This window comes from Peromyscus maniculatus, chromosome 12 (genome assembly GCF_049852395.1).
Source record: "Peromyscus maniculatus bairdii isolate BWxNUB_F1_BW_parent chromosome 12, HU_Pman_BW_mat_3.1, whole genome shotgun sequence".
Classification (NCBI taxonomy): Eukaryota; Metazoa; Chordata; class Mammalia; order Rodentia; family Cricetidae; genus Peromyscus; species Peromyscus maniculatus.
Genome location: NC_134863.1, coordinates 3,808,936 through 3,830,589, shown reverse-complemented (window position 1 = coordinate 3,830,589; position 21,654 = coordinate 3,808,936). Strand labels below are relative to the sequence as shown.

Sequence of the window (21,654 nt, the reverse complement as noted above, 5' to 3'; positions counted from 1 at the left end):
ATCTTTCTGCAAGGTTTGGTATGAAATACTTTCCAAGCGAATCTCTTACAAAGCATCATGGGGGCACCATCAGTAAGGAACACTGACTCCACCTAACAGCACAGAGCCCCGGCCCAGGGACTTCTCAGCTACGTCTCCTTGAGTTCTCTTTAGCTGGAACAGCCTGCCCTGAGTAAGGCTCACCCTAGGGCAAGGTTGTGCCTTCCCTTTCAGGAAAATGCTTCTGCCGCCATTGCACATCCACTGGGCAAAAGGGAGCAGAGAGGAGGTAACATATGCTCTTGTTCCCTGGGTCATGCTTTAACTTCCCAAGTGCTCTCTTTTTCTATGAACTTTTTAAAATTTTATTTCATGAGCACTCATATGTTTTGTGTGAATGTATGTAACTGGAGTTACAGGCAGTTATATGCTGCCATGTGGGTGTTAGGAATCTAACCTGGTTCCTCTGGAAGAGTAGCCAGTGCTCTTCATCGCTGAGCCACCTCTCCAGCCTATGAACATTTTAATGAGGGTTGAACATAAAATAGGAAAAGTAGTATACTGATTGCTTCTTTATTTTAAGATGCAACTTTTTTGAGACTTTCATACAAGGCAATGGATGGATAATGTTAACCTGCTAAAGAAAACATACTGACCACAGAAAAAGGCAGTTCTAATACCTATCATGGTTATTCACCTCTGAAATAGCCTATCAAACTCTCCGGGCTTGGCTGGTTTAGTTTTCTTCTGGAAATAACTCAGATTAAGTCCTGCCTCTGTTGGACACTAGGATATCTGAGGACTGTTATCACTTTCGGGTGATGTTGCCGGGAGCGGTGTTGCTTAAGGAGACTGGTGAGGGGGGTGTTGTGTGAAAGTATGCGTGCTTGCTTCTCTTTCCAAGGGTGTGGGCAGCCAGAGGCTGCCACCCGACAGAGGAGTCGTGCTTACTCTCCATGGACAGGCAGGTCATCCAGCAGGTGGGCTGGGACCAGGCCTCTGTGGCCACAATACTCACCATAGTAGAACCCCTTATGGTCCACAGGCCCATAAACTGTGACCACATCACCAGTCCTCAGCACCAGCTTGCCCTTTGCCCGGACCCCTGCTCTGCCATCCCTGGGGTCATAGTCCAGAGCTGCCACCATTGTCTTTGGGGTCCACAGAGTGGGTGTTCTGGGGTTCCCTTGAGGCCCGAAAGATCCCTGGAAGTTGGTTAGCCGCTCCAAGTCTTCATGCTGAGCCTCGGAATGCAGGTGCCCTTGTGGTGGAAACTGCCACCTCCCCCCAGTCTGCTCAGTGCCCACCTCTACCTCAGCTACCAGGTGCCCAGGGACTTTGCCCACTTGTCCATTGCACTCTCCACGGTAGAAGCCATGGGGATCCCGTGAGCCCCACACTCTCAGCAACTGCCCTTTCCTGAATACCAGCTCCTCCTCTGCGGCCTTGGCGTTGACAGACATCACCAGGGGGCTGTGATCAAAGAGGGCCATAAAGACCCTGACTGAGCTGTTAGCTTCTGGCCCCAGCTGCTCAGGGCCACCACTGGCCACCTTAATGACTTTGCTGGCTGGCACTGGGCACAGCACTGAGGTAGGCTCCTCAAACTGGCACTCTCTCTCGCCTCCTGGAGTCTCCGGGCTTTGTCCACTTTGGACCTTGGTCTTTCTTTGTCCTAGCTTCTCTGTGCACCGAGAACTTAAACACAGAGCCTCCTTCTCCTCCAGAACGTGATGGAGGTCAGCTGCCAGGCACAGGATGGAGCCTGGCTGGTGAGCGGGCAGCATCGGGGCGTACTGCTTTTGAAGAAGGGCTTTCTCAAGGTCAGGCTTCTCTGAACACGCTACTTCCCTGGGCCCAATCTCCGGGGAGAGATGGATGAATCCTGGGGTGGGTCTCCCACTGATGCACAAGTGCAGGGAGCAGTTTTCTTCCACCCCAGACTGGCCAAAGATCAGAGGTGGCTTGTGGTTCTGGGAACTCTCCTGACAAGATGGGCCCTTCTCATAGTCCTTCCAGGCTTCCGTAGGTACCTGGACTTGCTTGTCTGCCCCCTCTGAGCTCAGGTCCGATACTGGTGAATGCTTCCTTGGGGGTTCCTCAGGGAATGCTTCTAGAAACTTAGCCTGAGGCTCCTCACAGCTTCCAGGGTTATGGGGGCCGGGCTTGGTAGCCAGAGAAGCTTGTACCAGCTTCTGCTGACCAACAGGGAAAACAGCTCTACAGGTAGAAGGGTCACCGTCTGTGAGGCTAAAGGGAGGTGTCTCCAGGAATGGGTAACAAGAGAAACAGTCCTCGGGGATCTGAGCTGGTACAGAGTCCAGAGACTCACCATAGAGTGACATGGTCCTCACAGAAACCTTCTGGCAGGCTAGGGGAACATGAAGCTGGGAAAACTCTAGCAAGGTGTTTCCAGCAGTGGCATCAGCAACTTCTGTCACCTTGAACCCATCCACATACACAGCGTAGCCAGTGACCTGCACTCCATTGGAGGACCCAGCTGAGTCAATAGTCACGGGGAGCCAGCTGACCACCAGGACACCTGGCGAGGCATGGTGCTCCACCAGCACATCCAGAGGAGGGTCAGGGGGTCCTGCTAGAGGTGTATCGAAAGTTACAGTGGAGGACATTGTTTCCCAGAGCACCTGCAGCAGGTCCCTAGGGAGCTGCACCCCCACCCTCACGCGGTACCGGGTGCCAGGATGTAGGCCTTGGAAGGTGTAGCAGCTCACACCTGAGGGAGTTAGGGTATGCTCTTCATCTTCCAGGTACACCACATGGGGGTATCGATTGCTGCCAGAGGCCCACATAATCGTGGCAGAGTTAGCGGTGACATTCTGTAGCCGTAATTGCATGGGGGCCAGACAGAACACTCCTTTAGCCTCCAGAAGGGGTCTGGAGAAACTCTGCTCATCCATGCTTGGTTTCAAGTCCAGCCAGCAGGCTTCTGTCTTGGTTTCCAAAATCTTTACTGCCGTATCTGTCTTAGAGTCTGCCCTTCCCACCTGGCACAGGCCTCTCTCCAGTGATCCCTGAACTTCCCCAAGTAATAAGGTGCCTTTCTTCAAGGCTTTGCTATGCTCAGCTGGCAGTGCAGTGGGACCGAGTTCGGGGGACTTGGGGAGTAGGTGGCTCAGGACAGGGCTTCCTGAAACCTGTTCCACTAAGTTGGAGGGCACTAGCCCTCGCTGCCCATTCACAAGCTCCCCTTCATAGAAGCCATCCTCATTCATGTCCCCAAAGACATATACATAATCTCCGGCTGTGAGGGGCAGCTCGCCTTGAGAATGCTCACGAGGCCCTTCAAACGGATTGTTGCTATACCTAGCCAAGAAGATTTTGAGCTTGGGAGTGGTGGGGGCCTCAGCGCTCCTCGCTTCCAGGGGAGTGGACACACTGTCTGGTTCTAAGTCATCCACTTCACTTGCTGTGTCCATGTCCAGAGAAAGGCAAGATGGCACTGTAGCCCACATGGACTCTACCTCGGAGGAGGAGTTTGAGTGTGAACTGGTTTTCTTGGCTTGGGGCCTGGAGTCCAGAGGCTGACTGGTAGGCATTTTGTCTGACACTTGGAGGACACCAGCTGGTTCCCCAAGGGTAACTGAGTTCTCCTGCTGGGAGAGACAAACGGGAGGTTGTATGTCTCTGGTAGGCAGTGACAATTCATGTTCTTCAGACTTTGGCTTGAACTTGGACCTCCTGCTACCCCTGGCTTGGGACTCCGAAGCTTGGGTGGTCTCCAGTGTCTCCGGGGGGTGGCCAGGCTGACACTGCAACCCCTGCATCTCTTTCCCGGAAGCCTGGAGGTCACTCGGGGCTTTATTTTGGTAGTGCTGCAGCTGCCACCACCTGTCTTGCACATATCCCGCTTGTTGCAGCAGCTGCTCAGCCAGCAGGCCATTGGCTTCGAGTTCCTGCCTCAGCCTCGCGTGGCTTTGCTGCCGGGGAACACTGCTGTTCTCCTGTGCCATCTTCTTCACCCAGGTGGCCAGAGCCTGCAGCCTCATGTTCTCCTCTGACAGCCTGGCGCCCTTGTGCAGCGCAGCCTGCAGTTGTGCCTCTGTCTCCTCGTAGCGCCGCTCTGCGGCGGCTGCCTGGGCGCTCAGCTTCTCGCATTCCCGCCGCTGTGCACCCAGCTGCTGCTCCAGAGCCTGCACCTGGTGTCGTGCTGTCTCGGAGGGTGAGCTGAGGCTGCCTGCGTCCGCCCGGGCGCCGCCGGCTTTACTCTGATGTAGAGTCAACTGTCTTTGCAGACGCAGCACTTCCCGCTGAGACTCACGCTGCAGCCGGTCCAAGTCATTGATGTTGCACCATTGCGCGCAGGTGGCGCCCTCTCCAGGAAGCGAAAAGCTGCCGAGGTCCGCGGCGATGAGCGCCAGCAGCAGGTGGCACTCCCGCCTCAGTGCTTCGATCTGCAGGTCCTTGGCTTGCAGCACGCCAGCCTGTTCTGACAGGTCCTGAGCGCGATGTCGGGCAAACACTTGGCCCAGGTCCTCGAGGCTCTCACCAGGTACAGGAGCGCTCACGGCCCGAAGGTTGGTCTCCTGCAGCTTGCGGGCCCTGTCTTCAAGGCGCTGAGCGAGGTCGGTCAGCTCTGCGTGCTTCACCTTGAACCACTTCACTTTCTCATCGGCCTCATCGGAGAAGCCCGCGCGCCGCAGCTGCAAGTTCTCTTCGCGCAGGCCACAGCAGCGGCGAATCAGCACCTGCAATGCCTCGCGCAGGTCACAGCATCGGCGAACCAGCACCTGCAATGCCTCGGCCAGCTCTGAGTTCTGCCTCACCAGTTCGTTGTAGTCCTGACCGGGCTTGTTCTCAGGTCTTTCTTCCTGCAGGTCAGTAGGTTTTCTATGTATTGATGGTAGCTGGGGCGGCGGATGGGGACTGGAGGTGTCTGAGATGGGGACGCTGGTCGAAGAGGCTCCTATCTCGGACTCAGAAGCCCGGGGACAACTCAGTGTGCTGTCGAGTGAGCAGGAATGTGCTGTTGCTAAGTATTCGAGGGAACTGGCGCGTGTGGGCAGCAGGTCGTTTGGAGAGCTAACCCTGACACCACTGCTCAGGCTTTCGAGAGATCCGAGTCGACGAGCAGGCTTTGGGGTGCCACGAGTGTTGCTCTGGGCTTCCAGGGGTGGCTCTTCCAAGGAATGCGCGGCTTGGGGGTCCGTGGGTTCCCGCAAAGCGGGCTGCCAGCGGAAGTGATCTACTATGTATTTACAAAAGAGCTGGCGCTCCGCGTCCAGCGCCGCCTGCAGGTGGCGGATGCGCGCGGCTTGCTCGCCGTCGGTCTCCCAGCGCAGCAGCGCCAGCACTTCCTGCAGGCGACAGTGGCATTGAGCCGCGGGGGCTTCAGGCGCCCCCGAGCGTCCGCAGTAACCGCGGTTCACTAGCTCCTGGGCCAGTTGGCGCTGAAGCTCCCGAGCCTGGCGCACTATAACATCGCGCTCCTGGTGCAGCAGCTGCTGCAGCTGCCGAAGCTCTGCCTCCTTCCAGCGCAGCAGCTGCCGGATCTCGGCCTCACGCTCGCGCTGCACCTCTTCCTGCAGCTGCCGCAGCTCCCGGAGGCGTCGAGCCTCCCACTTGGAGCGCAGATGGTCAGCCAGCTGCTGCCGCTCCTGCTCGGCGGACTCCCGCAGCTGGCGCGACTGGGTCGCGAAACGCCGCCGTTCCGCCCGGCCGCGCGCGCGCTCGGCCTCCAGCTCTGCCCGCAGTTTTTCTAACTCTCGCCTCTGCTCCTCCAGCACTGCTGCCGCTGGGCCGGGGCTGCCTGGCTTCTTGGGCGACGCGCGGCCACCACCCAAGGGGGTGGGTGAATCCTTTGTCATTGTGGCCGCAGCTGGGCAAGAAGCCAGAGCTAGCTTGGTAGGCCAGTTAGCCAACGGCCGCCGCCCCCGGCCGCTGCCAACCGCCCCGCGCGCCCCTTCCGGCGGCCCTAGGGACCCTCTGCGTGCCCCTTCCGCCTTGGGGGTGGTGGTCTCTCTTACAACCTGCCGCCTCTCCCTAGGCAGGGCGCGACTCCTGAGACCCCTTTCAAACTGGCCTCTGAACTTCCCGGGATACTTTGGGCATATTTTTGAGTTCACACTTCATCTGCTCCATGGCTTTTGTGACGCATTCTACTCTCTGTTGGACACTGTGCAATCCCAGTGAGGTTACCCACAGTGGCTATAACATCTCTGTGCCTACTCTTCCAAGGACCCCAGCTTGCCCACGTTTTCCTACATCAACTGAAACTTTTATGTCATTTTACAAATGAGAAGTCACTGTGCTTGGGCTTCGTGTCACCTGAGGCACCTATCTTTCAAGGCCAGTCACTTGGGAACTGTACCTGCATACCAGTGAAGTATTCTATTACTGAGTTACAGCCTCACCCTTTGATGGCCTCGAACTTCTCATTCGCTTGTTCCTACCGCTCAAGAGTCAGAATTACAGGTGCATGGTGCTACCACCACTGGCTTCCTGTTTTTGTTTTTCTGAGACAGGGTTTCTTTGTGTAGTCCTGACTGTCCTAGAACTAGCTCTGTAGACCAGGCTAGCCTTGAACTCAGAGATCTCCCTGCCTCTGCTTCCCAAGTTCTGGGATTAAAGGCCTGCGCCAGCACTGCCTGGCACCACTGGCTTCTTGATTCACCTTTACCGTCATCCAGTAAGGATGAACTTTCTGTGCCACACAGCTGGGAAGTAGCTAAGTGGAGATTCAACTCTCAAAATTCTACCCCCAAAGTCCATGAGTATCCTCTCTCTAACTGCTCCATCTCAGGGTCACTTGTGAGGACTCCCCCCCCCCCAGTATTTTAGCCAGGCCATTTACAACTCTGTCTAATTGCTCCATCTCAGGGACACTTATGAGGACTCCCCCCACCCCCCAGTGTTTTAGCCAGGCCATTTACAACTCTGTCTAATTGCTCCATCTCAGGGACACTTATGAGGACCCCCCCCCCCCCAGTGTTTTAGCCAGGCCGTTTATAGTTCTGTCTCAGCCTCACTTGCTATTTGCACTGAATTTTTTTTTGGGGGGGGACAGGGTTTCTCTGTGTAGCTTTGGAGCCTTTCCTGGAACTCACTCTGTAGCCCAGGCTGGCCTCACAGAGATCTGCCTGCCTCTGCCTCCCGAGTGCTGCGATTAAAGGTGTGCGCCACCACCGCCCAGCTTTTACACTGAATTTTTAAAGTTTTCCTTACGATTTTTTAAAAAATTTTATGTGCAGTGATGTTTTACCTACATGTCTGTGTGAGGGTGTTGAATCCCCTAAACTGGAGTTAGAGATAGTTGTGGGTGGACATGGGGGGTGGGTTGGGAATTGAACTGTGGTCCTCTGGAAGAGCAGCCAGTACTTTTAACCACTAAGACATCTCTGCAGCCCCTGCACTTAATTTTTAGATTAACCAGCACAGTGATGGAAGCTCAAAGCCGCCTTAAGTCTTTTTTCAGCCTGTGTCCTGTCTTGGGCATATATCTGAGGACTTTTGTTTGTTCCTATGTTATGATTTTGTTTTTTGTCCGTTGGTTTTGGAACATGAACTCGCTACATAGCCCTGGCTGTCCTGGAACTCACTAGGTAGACCAGACTGGCCTCCAACTCACAGAGATCTGCCTGCCTCCACCTCTTGAGTGCTGGGATTGCAGGAATTGACCACCACGTCTTATATCTGAGCCTTTTTGAATCAGAAAGGTGGCAATGACTGAGGCTTGATTGCACCCAGAACCTCAAGCATGCTAGACAAATGTTATACCACTGAGATGCATATACTCAGCCTCTGTGTGTGTGTGTGTGTGTGTGTGTGTGTGTGTGTGTGTTAGTACCAGAGATTGAGCCCAGGGCCTCGTGCATACTAGGTAAGCACTTTACTATTGAGATACAGCTTCATTCCCCAGCACTTTAAAAAACTTAAGATGGGGGCTGGAGAGATGGCTCAGAAGTTAAGAGCACTGACTGCTCTTCCAGAGGTCCTGAGTTCAATTCCCGGCAACCACATGGTAGCTCACAACCATCTGTAATGAGATCTGGTGCCCTCTTCGGGACTGCAGTCATACATACTGTATACATAATAAATAAATCTTTAAAAAAAATTTTTAAGATGTTAAACTGGGCAGTGGCGGTGCACACCTTTAATCCCAGGATTTAGGAAGCTGAGGCAGGTGGATCTCTGTGAGTTCAAGGCCAGCCTGGTCTACAGAGTGAGTTCTAGGACAGCCAGGGCTGTTAAGCAGAGAAACCCTGTCTCAAAATACAAACAAACAAAAAAATAGAAGAAAAATTGAGATGTTCTATTATTTTATTCATTGATGTGTATGTGCCTACCTGAGTTTACATGCACCTCATGCATGCATGCCTGATGCTCTTTGAGGTCAGAAAATAGCATCAGATGCCCTGGAATTTAAGCTACAGGTGGTTTTTAGTCACCATGTGGTGCTGGTAGCTGAACCCATATTTTCTGTAAGAGCAGTAAACATTCATAATTCCTGTGCCATCACTCCAGCTTCCTAACCATTTTTTTAAAATATGGTCTTATCTGTGTCTCTGGCCAGCTGGAACTTGTATTGTCTACCAGTCTGGCCTAGAACTCACAGAGATCTTGCCTCTGCCTTCCAAGTGCTGTAATAAAGGTGTGTGCCACCATGCTTGGGTGTCTTTTTAAGATTTTGTTGGTGATGGTGGCATTGTGTGTGAGTGTGTGTGTGTGTGTGTGTGTGTGTGTGTGTGTGTGTGTGTTTTGGAGACAGGGTCATGCTATGTCCTGGCTGGCCTGGAAGTTGTTATGTAGACCAGGCTATGTAGACCAAGCTGGCCACAAACTCACAGAGATCAGCCTACCTATGCCTTTCAAGTGCTGAGATTAAGGGTGTGTACCTGCCACCATACCAAGCTCATTATTATTATTTAAAAAAAATTTTTGAGACAGGTTTTCTCTGTGTATCCCTGGCTTTCCTGGAACTATGTAGACCAGACTGGGCCTCCACTCACGGAGATTTGCCTGCCTCTGCCTCCTGAGTGCTGGGAGTAAAGGCGTGTGCCCCCACCTCCTGGCTCCCTTTAAAATCTTACTTGGAGGGCTGGAGAGATGGCTCAGAGGTTAAGAGCACCAGCTGTTCTTCCAGAGGTCTTGAGTTCAATTCCCAGCAACCACATGGTGCCTCACAACCATCTGTAATGGCCCCCTCTTCTGTATACATGATAAATAAATAAATCTTTAAAAAAAAAATCTTACTTGGAGCCAGGATCTTGTTAAACTGCTCAGGCTGGCTCTGCACTTATCTTCCTGCCTCAGCCTAGCTACCAAGTAGTTAACACTACAGGAGTGTGCCACCACACCTGGCTCAAACCCTGTTCTTGTCCTCTCACCTGCTGCTCACTTTTTTCTGTCCTTTGGTATTAGTTTGGTAGCACCCCACTCCAGGACGCCATTCTGGCCTCCAGTTTGGGCTTGGAGTCCCCATGACACTACAGCCCTTTGGTGACCCTGGTCACTCTGCTTGCTGCTGCCTCTCCCTTGAGGAATGGGTATATCTAATATACCTTTGTGTCTCTGCCCAGAGTGGATGCAGAGGAGGTAAATGCAGTGCCTTTCCCATACAAGCCGAATAAAGACCTAGGACCAGACAGGCAGGAAGGACAGATGGTGCTGTCCGACTTGGTCTTCTGGCCTGCTTAGCTCCAACACTTGGATACCACCTGTCAGCAGGGCCTGGAGCTTCGGGGTGTACACTGGCCATCAGGGTGTTGGGCAGAGGCCTCAAGTTGGGCAAGGAGTGAAGGCCAGTCTTCAGCCAGGTTGTTGGCAAGGTCCAAAGGAGATACAGCAGACTCTCCTCCTCCCCCCAAAGAGAAACAAGACCCCCGTCCCCACGCACACACAAAATCACCTATGTGGCTTTCTTCTGGCTACTTTTGTGGCTCATGAACTCTCCTTCAGTCTGGCTCCTTCCTCTTCTCTAGACCTTGGCACTAAGTGGCTTACAAGGAACACACCAGCACCTGGCATTCTGTATTCATACATTCCATCAGAAACTCCTTATGGTGCCTGCCTAGCCTAGGAAGCACTGGGCCCTACAACTAAGGTGTGTGTGTACTCAGCAGCTGACCTTCTGATTGCTATTCTTATTTTCCAAACCAGTCTCCTGAGCCTATAGAAAATACCTGTGGGAAACAAGAACATGAGAATTACTGTTCAGGATAGTCATTTCCCAAGCTGAAGCAGATGTGCTGTGAGGGAGGCACACCACATCTGCTTCAGCTTTGTCATGGGTTACAAGGATCGTCTTTATGGAGCCCTTACAGGGCACTGCTTTACAGAGGATCCATGAGTGTAGGTGGCTTTCCAGGGCACCTGGCAACTAGCTTGTTATTTCATGGTGGTGGGGGTGGTTTCACAGCTTGTGTGACTTGCTGCAGCCTTAAGTGGGACATCAGGCAGTTAGGTCTGGAGGTCAGCCTGTCAGAGGTTGAGGGTTTGGAATGGATCACTAGAGTCCCTATGGTCACCATCTGGGCTAGTCATGCCAGAACCCTCTGCAGCATGTCAGAGGTCTTCCAGAAGGTGGTGGAGTGTCTTTCTTGGTCTCCACATTGTTCCTTTGTGGGACTCAGGACACCACTGTGTACAAGCTATATGCAAGTTACAGACTTGGAGGTTTAATCTTGCTTTCTTACAAAGTGAGAGATTACACAGGCTGTTTTCAAACATGATTCTGTAGGAGTCCAGAGTTCCTTGGAGATACCACAGGACTAGAGAGGAATGATGCTAGGAAGTGAAGGAAAGAGAATGTCCTATCTGCTTCAGTGTGCAGATCTAGTCATAAGTGTCATGTATCACGGTCTAAGGAAGATACTAGTTTGAGAAAGAGGTAGTAGGCCTGGAGAGATGGCTCAGGGTTAAGAGCACTGGCTGCCCCCCCAGCATAGTGACTCACACTTGTCTGTCCCTCTAGGGGATCCAGTGCCCTCCTAAGGCTTCAACAGGCACAAAACACACACACACACACACACACACACACACACACACACACACACACACCACACACTAAGAAAAAAAAAAGCCAACTGTACTATAGTACACCTTTAATCCCAGCACTTGGGAGCAAGAAGCAGATGGATCTCTGCGAGTTTGAGGTCAGTCTGGTCCAAATAGTGAGTTCCAGGATAGCCAGAGATATACACCAAAACTCTGTTTCAAAACAAAATCAAAATTTTGATTATTCTTGTTTCTGCCATCCTTTGTCTCCCTTTCACCACACCAAGACTGACTCCTCTGTATAATTTTTAATTTTTAAATGTATTTTTACGTGTATTTTGTGGTTTTTTTTGTGTATATACATACACACACACACACACACACACACACCACTAGGTGTATGTAGTGCCCTCAGAGGCCAGAAGAGAGTCTCAGATACCCTGAGATTAGAGATAGTTGTTATAGATGGTTGTGAGCCACAATATGGGTGCTAGAAATCAAATTTGGAGGGCTGGAGAGATGGCTCAGAGGTTAAGAGCACTGGCTATTCTCCCAAAGGTCCTGAGTTCAATTCCTAGCAACCACATGATGGCTCACAACCATCTGTAATGAGATCTGGTGCCCTCTTCTGGGCAGTCATACATGCAGGCAGAACACTGTATACATAATAAGTAAATAAATCTTAAAAAAAAATTGGGTCCTCTGGACCAGCAGTACGTGTGTGTGTGTGTGTGTGTGTGTGTGTGTGTGTGTGTATACATTCTCATATTGTGGGGAAATAAGAGGACATCTTGTGGTAACTGATTCTACCACACGTGGGTTCCAGTAATCAGACTCAGGTCGTAAGTCTTACTGGCAAACACCTTTCCTAGCTGAGCCATCTCACTGGCCTGAGGAGAATTATTTATAGAGTTATATTATTTCAAGATGGACATCATAACCCACATCTTTAATCCTAGCACTTGGGAGGCAGAGACTGGTGGGTCTCTATGAGTTCAAGGCCAGCCAAGACTACATAGCAAGCCTTTTCCTCAAACAGCAACAACAAAAAACAAACAATAAAGAGTTATATTGTTTGAAACAAATTGACAGCTTCTGAGTTAAATGTCCTCCTGAAAGAACAGTTTGAGTCAGCCGAATGATGGATAGCAAGGCATTCTCTTCACGTCTCAGTTGGCCTCACATTGCCAGCTCTGTATTTCTTACAGTGCCTCCTTAGAGCCCCAGCCTTCTTGAAACATGGAGTCCGAGATCTCTGTGGACTACTACACCGTTCCTCACTGGTGTCACGTGATTTCTCTTGGGAGACTATTCATCCTAGGTAGAAAGGGCACCAAAAGACCCCAGGAAAGATTCCTTCTAAGGAGCTTATTGAAGTTACTGATAGGAGTACAGGTAACTCAAAGGCACACCCAGCACTTGAAGGTGGGAGGAAGAGGATCAGGAGTTTAAGGTCATCTTTGGTTTAAATAGTGAATTTTGAGGCCACCCTGGGCTACAGGAGACCTTATCTACATCTCAATCCCCCCCAACAAAACCTCTCCACTGGTAAAAGCACTGCCTGTGGTTACCATCTAGTAGTTTCTTTCTCTTTGGCTCTTTCTGCTTCACTCTCTAAACTGCTAGAATTATGAGATTATAAGTGTGTGACACTACTCCTGGCAGCTACTACTATTTTTGAGATAGAATCATCCTATGTAACCTAGGCTGGCTACAACTTAATAGTCCTGCCTACCTCTTAAGTGCCAGAGTTAAAGGCATAATCCACTTATGTTTGGCTGCTCTGCTCTCTCTCTTTTTTTTTTTTTTTTAAAGATTTATTTATTTACTATGTATACAATGTTCTGTCTGCACATATCCCCACAGGCACCAGATCTCATTACAGATGGTTGTCAGCCACCATGTGGTTGCTAGGAATTGAACTCAGGACCTTTGGAAGAGCAAGCAGTGCTCTTAACCTCTGAGCCATCTCTCCAGCCCATGCTCTGCTCTCTTATTCATACTATTTCTTCAGTGAGACTTCCTGAAAGTAGATCCTTGTAGTTACTTGTGTGTGGAGGCTGTATGTGAGAGTTAGTGTGGGCATGCACACACACGCATGCGCAGACCCGAGGTCCACAGTTGTTTTTCCATGCTTGCACTTCACAGATTTTCTTCTTGAATCTGAGGCTCACCCATTTAGTTAGACTGGTTAGACAGAGAACTTCAGGCATCCGCCTGTATCTGTCCTCCCCTAGTGCAGGGGATCGTGCTTGCTTTTATGTGGGTACCCAAACTCAGGTCCTACTTGGACATGCAGGCACTTGACCGACAGTATCTATCACCTCTTCAGTCCCAGAGTCACTTTCTCATCTCCCAGTTTTATTTCTTCACAATGATTAGCAGTGCCTGAAATATCTTGATTATTCAGTTATTTTGTATACACCATGTTTATCGCGCACCTATTACGCGCCAGGCACCGTATGTATGGGCCGTCGGATTGGAGGCTACATGAGGCAAAGGTCTTTCGCTCTCCGGTCATTTACAGCTTCACAGGACGCCCCGGGCCGGACCGCACACGGCAGGCTCCCGCCCCGGCCGCGCTCTTCCCGGCTCGCCCCGCCCCCGTTCCAGGAAGTGAGGCTTCCAGCCGCCCGGCCGACCGCGATGCATTCTGGGGAAGCAGCAGCACCAGACCCAAGATGGCGGCCAGCAGGAGGCTGATGAAGGTAAAAGCCATTCTCTGGCGCCGGCCGGGCGGGGGGCGGCGTCCCCGGGCCGGGACCCCACGGCGGCCCGCGGCTCCCCGGGGCGTCGCCGCCCTCCGTCCCTCGTTCCGCGGCTCCGCGGAGCCGCTGCGCCGCGTGTGGAGGAGAGCGCTAACGGGGCGCCTAGGCCGCAGCCCGGGCGGGAGCGCAAGGCCGCGCCGGGAGCCGCCGCCGCCGGCCCCTCGGATCAGCCCGGGCGGTTCTCGCGCCCCCTCCTCCCGGAGCCGAGCCGGGCCTCCGTCGCAGCGGCCGCGGCCCGGGTCGAGGACGCCGTTGATGTGTGGGCCGGGCCTGGAGGCCCCAAGCCGGGCGCCCTCGGGGAAGAAAGCCGGAGCCCCGGCTGGGAGTCGGCGCCGCGGAGCCGCCCGGTCCTGGGCCGCGGTCGCCGGACTCTGAGCCCCGTCCCGCCAGCCCACAGCTCCGGGACCGGGAGGCTGCGAGGCCCGAGACGGGAAAGGAAGGAGGAGGGCAGGCGGCCAAAGTTAGGTCAGTTAGCTGGGGGTCTTTTGAAACTGTGTTGGGTCCTCGCAAACTGTCGCCTGCCACTGCAGAGTCACCGCGGGCAAGTTCCAGCGCTAGGAAGGCGTGGGGTCGCCCCCGTCGCAGCTAGGTCCTCCTTCCTATCCACCGTAGTCATCTGATCTCCTTCCCCTGATGAAGCAAAGTGACATTTTTGAGGTGGGGGTGGAGGTTGGCTTCTGTCGTTGGAATCAGAACCGGCCAAAGTTTACAAAAATAACCTGGTGTACGTACTTTGTATCTTGAATGTAGCGGAGTGTCATCTCACTAATTGGCTCCTTTGGTGAGACATCCAGGTGCTCAGTTGATTTCGGTGTTTCACTGGTAGATTTGCCGACATCCTCTAAAGATAACCCCGCCAGTGTTTGAGTGCTACCTGGTAGTGCGGTGGAGGTACCGCCTGACCGGAAATAGGAAAGGCCCCGGGAGCTGGCTCCTGAGGACAGATAGCTGGGTCTCATCCTGGCCCGAGTTGTATTTGGTTGATGGAGACACTGGAAACAAAAACCGTTTATTTACTGAAACCTAGAGCTAGAGAGAACATTTAACTAAAACCAGAGTGGAAATGAGCACAAAACAATTGCGATCAAGCTCCTTATCTGCTGCACTCCATCATTTTCCTAAATGAAAGGAATGCTAATCACTTCCATGTTCAAATCCCCCAAAGTTGTCGTGCCTCTAGACTTGTAGATTTCAATTTAGGAAGATATGTGAATGCATGCTGTTCCTCCAGATTTTATTGAAATTACTTGAATTCATCCCCCTCTCTCAGGTACCCTTCTACATACTTTTCCCTGACTACCCTTCATGGACTTGAGTTCTTTTCTCTAAAGCAAGTGTTTAATCTTTTTCTTCTGGCTAAAATCCTCTATGGTCTTGTCTGAAACAATTAATTCTAACTTTTAAAATTTAAAAAGAAATTATTTATTTTAATTTTATATGCATTGGTCTTTTACCTGCATGTATGTCCGATCAGTGTGAGGGTGTTGGATCCCATGGAAGGAACTGGAGTTACAGACAGTTGTGAGCTGCCTTGGGGTGCTGGGAATTGAAGCAGGTCCTCTGAAAGAGCAGCAGTGCTCTCCACCTCTGTGCTGTCTCTCCTAACTTCTTTAAAAATTTTAAAGTGCATTTCTTTTCTTTTTGGTTTTTCCAGACAGAGTTTCTCTGTGTAGTTTTGGTGTCTGTCCTGGAACTCACTCTGTAGCCCAGGCTGGCTTTGGAACTCACAGAGATCCACCTGCCTCTGCCTCCCAAGTGCTGGGATTAAAGGTGTGCGCCACCACTGCTGGGCCGTTTCTTGATGTGTGTGGACAATATGTTGTGCCACAGCATCCATGTGGAAGAACTTGTTAGTTCTTTCCTTCCACTCTATGGGTTCATTATGGTCCACTCAGGTGGGCAGGCTTACTACACTGTCCCATTCCAACTTACTTGGCTTGAAAGACCTTTCATTCTTTTGTTTGTTTGTTTTGAGACAGGATTTCTCCACTAAAGACATTTTTTTTTTTCTTCCTTTTTTTTGTTTGTTTGTTTGTTTTGAGACAGGGTTTCTAAGAAAGACCTTTCTTAGGGATCAGTCTCTTGGTCTCAACTCCAACTTAAGAGGTTCTGGATGCTTTTGCACCTAATTATTGCAACAACTACCAATTTTCCAGTTTTTATTGTGTGCTTCATATTCATGATTGTGTTTAATCTTCCTTTTGAGTTAATATTATTCCAATTCTGTAAATGAGAAGAGAATGCAGAGAGATTCTTTGGCTTGCCTCTGACTACCCCACAAAGGAGAAAATAATATGTGATGTAACTAATTTCTGTGAGTGAGTCCCAAACAAAGCTTAATGATGGTACTCACTCTGTGGTCTCCCTTTGTATGTGTGTTTGTTTAGCCTGAGAAAAGCAGTCTTCCCAATTTGCTTTCCTTCCTTCTAGAGGAGTCCTTGGGGTCAACACCCGTCCCTGTGACTGAGAACTCCTCCCTCCAATACGGAACTACATTTCTCTTTGTAACAGTCAGATTTCTGTCCTATGCTGTGTTTTCTGTTTCTGAAGGGCAGAAATTGGCTTTGTTCAGTTTTTTTCTTTTTGCCTCTTGTTTTTGGAGACAAAGGCCTTACTCTGTATTCCAGGCAGACTTCAAATTCAAAGTAATTTTCCTGCCTCAGCCTCCTGACTGCTAGAATTACAGGAGTGAACCACCAGGAACTAATTTCTTTTTTCTTTTTTTTGGTTTCTCGAGACAGGGTTTCTCTGTGTAGCTTTGCGCCTTCCCTGGATCTCACTTTGGAGACCAGGCTGGCCTCCAACTCACAAAGATCCGCCTGGCTCTGCCTCCCGAGTGCTGGGATTAAAGGCGTGCGTCACCACCGCCCGACAGGACCTAATTTCATCCTGGTATCTCCCTTGTTCAACCCCAATGACCTAGTTTGGAATCCCTAGGCTGTCAGACATCTAGGAGGGGAATTACAGTTTTTAAATTGTTTTCAAAAATTTGAGCTCAGGAAAAAGTTTAAGTACTTACTAATTCAAGTTTATTTTACTTAAGTTCTTTTTTTCCCCCTACACTCAGAATTAGTCTGTTGTCATCTTTATTTTTGCAAATGAAGCAGTTTTAAGTTTTGATAGATTGAGAGAGTTGTAACTAAGGAGGAATAGTAGATCATGGTGAGGTGAGATGATGAACTTAGTCTCCCTGGCTTCAAGTGTAAAATTCTGCATTCTTTGTCAGATTGCCTCCATTTCTTCTTCAAGGCTCCATGGAAAAGAGGGGGGGGGGGCGGGGAGAAAGAGTGTGTGTGTGTGTGTGTGTGTGTGTGTGTGTGTGTGTGTGTGTGTTGTGGATGGAGAGTCAGTTCAGGCGGGAAATTCTATTTATATGGTGCTGATAATTGGCTTTGAGGGTTTAAACCTGGCTAGGTAGTTCTGGCCATTCTGGAACTCACTATGTAGATCAGGTTGGCCCAAAACTCAGATCAGCCTGCTTCTGCCTCCCAAGTCTGGGATTAAAGGGGTGCACCAGGCTTTTGTCATTAGCATTCTGCCTGGGTGTTGTCTGTGTACTATGTACTTCCCTGGTGCCAGCGGAAGCCAACAGAGGTTGGGTCCTCTGGGACTGGGGTTGCAGACAGTTGTTGAGCCACCATGTGGGTTTTGGGAATTGAATCCAGCCCCCTGGGTCTTAACTAGTGAGCCATTTCTTTAGCCTTTCAGGTTTTTTTTTTTTTTTTTTATGATGATGGTTAACAGGTAGTATAAATACAAAAGTAATAAAAAGCACAGTTTTGTCAGACAGTGGTAGCACATGCTTTTAATCCCAGCTTTCAGGCAGAGGCAGATGGAACTCTGTAGATTTGAGGCCATCCTGGTCTACAGAGTGAGTTCCAGGACAGCCAGGGCTACACAGAGAAATCCTGTCTCAAAAAAACAAACAAACAAACAAAACACCACTACAAAAAAGCACAGTTTTATATATCTTCTTTGTATCAATACCTATGTATAAATATGACTGAGAAATTATTTAGGAAAAATGAATTTGAGAAAACCTACTTTTTTTTAGGTTTATTTACTTTATGTGTATGATTGTTTTGGATGCATGTCTGTCTGTACGTCACTTGTATGAATGCTACTCTCAGAGGTCGGAAGAGGGTGTTGGGGCACTATGGAGGCAGAGGCAGGAGGATCTCAGTTTAAGGCCAGCCTGGTCTACATAGTGAGTTCCAGGACAGCCAGGGCTATGTAGAGAAAGAAAAGAAAAGAAAAAAAAAGAAAAAGAGAGAATATTGGTTCTCTTGGAATTAGAGTTACGGGCAATTGTGAACTGTCTTGTGGTTGCTGGGAATTGAACCTGGGTCTTGTTCAAGAACCAAGTGCTCTTAATTCTTGAGCCATCTCTCCAGAGGGGAGTTTTGAGAAAGTTTTAAATTTCAACGTTAGCAAGAAAGATTTACAATGTTAACAAAGCATTAAATACATTTTAATTTGCAAAGCAGCTAATTCAATATTGAAGGCAACACCTAGATTGTAACCATTGCTTCTGTCAAGAACAAGGAAATAGCTACAAAGCCCAAAGCAAATACTCTTGTAGAAATTAATTGGGCTGATCATGTGTGGATGGCCTCACACTGCACCCTGCGGCCCTCCCATTGAGTAGCTTCCTACAGGGACTTTTCTCATATGGACTTTGTGGATTTACAGACAGGGGGAGGTAGGAGGTACATTTTACTAGTTATTGTGTTATAATAGTTGAGCCACGGTGCTGAAATTTGTAGTTTCTTTCTTTCTTTCTTTTCTTTTTTTTTTTTTTTTTATAGCCGGAGGGATAGCCGTGGGTGCTGGGAACCGAACTCTTATATTTTTGGTTGTGAGCCTAGCCTTTAACGGCTGAGCTATCCCTCCAGCCCTGTAGTTTCTTTTTAGTGCTTTTTTTGTTTGTTTTTCAAGACAGGGTTTCTCTGTGTAGCTTTGGAGCCTGTCCTGGAACTCACTCTTGTAGACCAGGCTGGCCTTGAACTCAAAGATCTGCCTGGCTCTCCCTCCCGAGTGCTGGGATTAAAGGTGTGCACCACCACTGCCCAGCTGAGAGAAGTTTTTTTACATGATGTAATACATGATAAGCCATTATCAAATGACTTGAATCCATTTTGGGAGTAGGTCCTCTCTGGGGTTTTGAAATTGAGAAAAGTAATTGCTTTTTGTGTGTGGTGTGTGATGGGTGATGTTCGACTTAGTGGTGTACACATGTAGAAATCAGAGAACAAGTTTTGGGAGCTAGTTCTCTTCTTCTGTCATGTGTAGATGTAATTCTGAACGATCTTATTAAATAAGAAACACAGAGCCGAATGCAGAGTTCAAGCAGTAGCTAAGAGCTGAGACCACCTTATCTTAGCACCTGCTGCTGTTCTTCCCCTGAGAGAGAGAACTACTTCTTGTGTGACTGTCTTTTTATTGCCTTTCTGTTCTGCCTTCTCATTTACTGTAAACCCAACCACATGACTTCCTTGTCTATACAGACCTCCAGGTCTATACCTGTCTATGCCTGTCTATACAGACCTCCAGGTCTATACCTATCTATTCCTGTCTATACAGACCTCCAGGTCTATACCTGTCTATTCCTGTCTATACAGACCTCCAGGTCTCTATGGTTGGTATTGAGATTAAGATTAAAGGCGTGTGTCATCATGTTGGCTATGTCCTTGAACACACAGAGACTCTGCCTGATGTGTGATCGGGATTAAGGGTGTGTGCTACCACTACCAGACTTCTGCTTAATGGCTTGCTCTAGCTCTGATCCCCAGGCAACTATTTATTAACATACAAATAAAAATCACATTTCAGCACAAATAAAATATCACCATAATTATGGGTTTGGGTATCAAACTTACATCAGGCTCACATAGCAGACAGTCTGTTGAGCCATCTTGTCAGGTCCCACACCCACTCGGGTTTTGTTTTTTTTTTTGGTGCTGGTGGTTGAACATGAATGCTTCAGCCGGTGTGTTACATTGTGCTATACCCCTACCTACCAGTCACATTTGCATTTTTTATCCTAAGGTTATTTATTCTAGTAAATTGAAACTAATTCAATTAATTCAGCCATCCTTAATGATACTGGTCTGTGGGTGTGGGTGTGCACGGTGGATGCCCAGGGTGTATAGTAGGTGAGCATCCTGCTATTTAACTATATGCCCTCCTGCCCCTTTGTCATTTCATTCATTTACTGTTTTTTCAGGACAGGGTTTATCTGTGTAGCCCTGGCTGTCCTGGAACTTGCTCTCTAGACCAGGCTGGCCTCAAACTCAGAGATCACCTGAGCACTAGGATCAAAGGCGTTTGCCACCACTGCTGACTTATTTATTTTTGAGACTGAGTCTCAGTGTATATCTCCTGGCTGGCCTAGAACTTGCTATGTAGACCAGACTGGCCTTGAACTCAAAGAGAGTTGCTTGTTTCTGCTTCTGGAGTTCTGGGAAGATATTTGTTGGTTGTTTGAACTTGGTTTTGATGTGTTTTTCAGACTGACTTTGAATTCACAGCAAGCAGTTCTGTTTCAGCCTACTATTAAGTGCTGGGATTATAGAGGTAATCCACCACTTTTTTTTTTTTTTTTAAGACAGACTCTCCTAGTTAGGCTAGCCTCAAACTCACTTTGTAGCTGAGGATAACCTTGAATTTATAGTCTTCCTGCCTCCACTCTGAATGCTTGAATCACAGATGTGTACCACAAGCTTAGTTTATAATAAGCAGTGCTGGGATCAAACCCAGGGCTTCATGCATGCTAGGTAAGCACTCTACCACTTGAGCTACGTCCCTGGTCTCCACCTCCAAGAGAGTCTGCTGAGCCATGCCACTAGTTTCTCTTCTCTCTGTCTTTGGTGACCGTCTGCACATTTCTAGGATTCTGTTTCAGTCTGTCTTTCCTGTTACATACAATTCCTGCCCAGCTGTGGTCAGAGTAGTGTGTGGGTGTGTGAGCTGCCCAGGGGCATGCTCAGAGATTGGGATTGAAGGAAGGAAAGCAGGGGTGAGGCTGGGACTCTGGTTTAACAAGATTACATTCCTTAGCATGTTCCTTCAAGATCTGATTTCCAGCTTATCTGCTTCCCACTTGGCCATCCCCTAAACATGGTGTGCTGTTATCACTGTATTTATTTGTTTGTTTATTTATTTATTTATTTGGTTTTTCGAGACAGGGTTTCTCTGTGTAGCTTTGCGCCTTTCCTGGAACTCACTTGGTAGCCCAGGCTGGCCTCGAACTCACAGAGATCCGCCTGGCTCTGCCTCCCGAGTGCTGGGATTAAAGGCGTGTGCCACCACCGCCCGGCTAAAAGTTGTGTTTTTTAAAATTTATAATTGTGTGTGTGTGTGACTGTGGGTGTATGTTCCCGGACTGCAGTCTTCATATAGAGGCCAAAGCATAGCTTGTGGAAGTTGTTTTTCTCCTTTCACCAAGGCTTCTGAGTTAGGCTTAAGCTACATGCCCTTTATCTGCTGAGCCATCTCTCCCTGCCATTTTTTCTTTTTAAAAAATTTACCTATTTTATATGCATTGGTGTTTTGCATGAATGTATGTCTGTGCACCATCTGTGTGGTGCCCACAGAAGCCAGAAGTGTCTGATCCCTTTAGAGCTAGAGTTACAGGCAGTTGTTAAGTTACCATGTTGCTCTGGGGATTGAACTCGGGTCCCCTGGAAGAGCAGCCTGTGCTGTTAACTGATGAGCTGTCTCTTTAGCCCCAACTCTGGATCTTTTTGTTGTTGTTGTCCCCCACACCACTTGTCCCCTCCACCCCTCTGCAGGACCAGGGCTCTCCCTCAGGGCCTTGTAATGCTATCACCGAGCCATATCACTGACCTCTAACTCCTCTTTTTTGGCATGCAAGGAATCTAACCCAGGGCCTTAAGCATGCCAGGCAAGGCACTCCACTCCAGTGTGATGTGTGTGCATCTTCTCTCTGTAC

The 21,654-nt window shown here is 49.4% G+C and overlaps 2 protein-coding genes across 4 annotated transcripts in view; one reads left to right on the top strand and one right to left on the bottom strand.

Moving 5' to 3' along the window:
* Positions 1-538: 538 nt before the first annotated feature.
* LOC102920774 (RIMS-binding protein 3-like) lies at positions 539-6,033 on the bottom strand. The gene has a single exon (XM_042258966.2). The coding sequence runs from the start codon at positions 5,802-5,804 to the stop codon at positions 927-929; it is 4,878 nt and encodes a 1,625-aa protein (XP_042114900.1). The 5' UTR covers positions 5,805-6,033; the 3' UTR covers positions 539-926.
* Positions 6,034-13,036: 7,003 nt separating this feature from the next.
* Positions 13,037-21,654, top strand: part of Ube2l3 (ubiquitin conjugating enzyme E2 L3) — a 50,725-nt gene continuing 42,107 nt past the window's right edge. Inside the window, exon 1 of one of the 3 annotated variants that reach the window (XM_006993041.4) lies at positions 13,037-13,640. In XM_006993041.4, coding sequence (XP_006993103.3) covers positions 13,359-13,640 — 282 coding nt within the window. In that variant the 5' untranslated portion in view covers positions 13,037-13,358. Of the gene's footprint in view, positions 13,641-14,107; positions 14,166-21,654 lie in introns of those variants that run through there. The other 2 variants (XM_006993042.4, XM_042258972.2) reach the window with 2 other exon arrangements.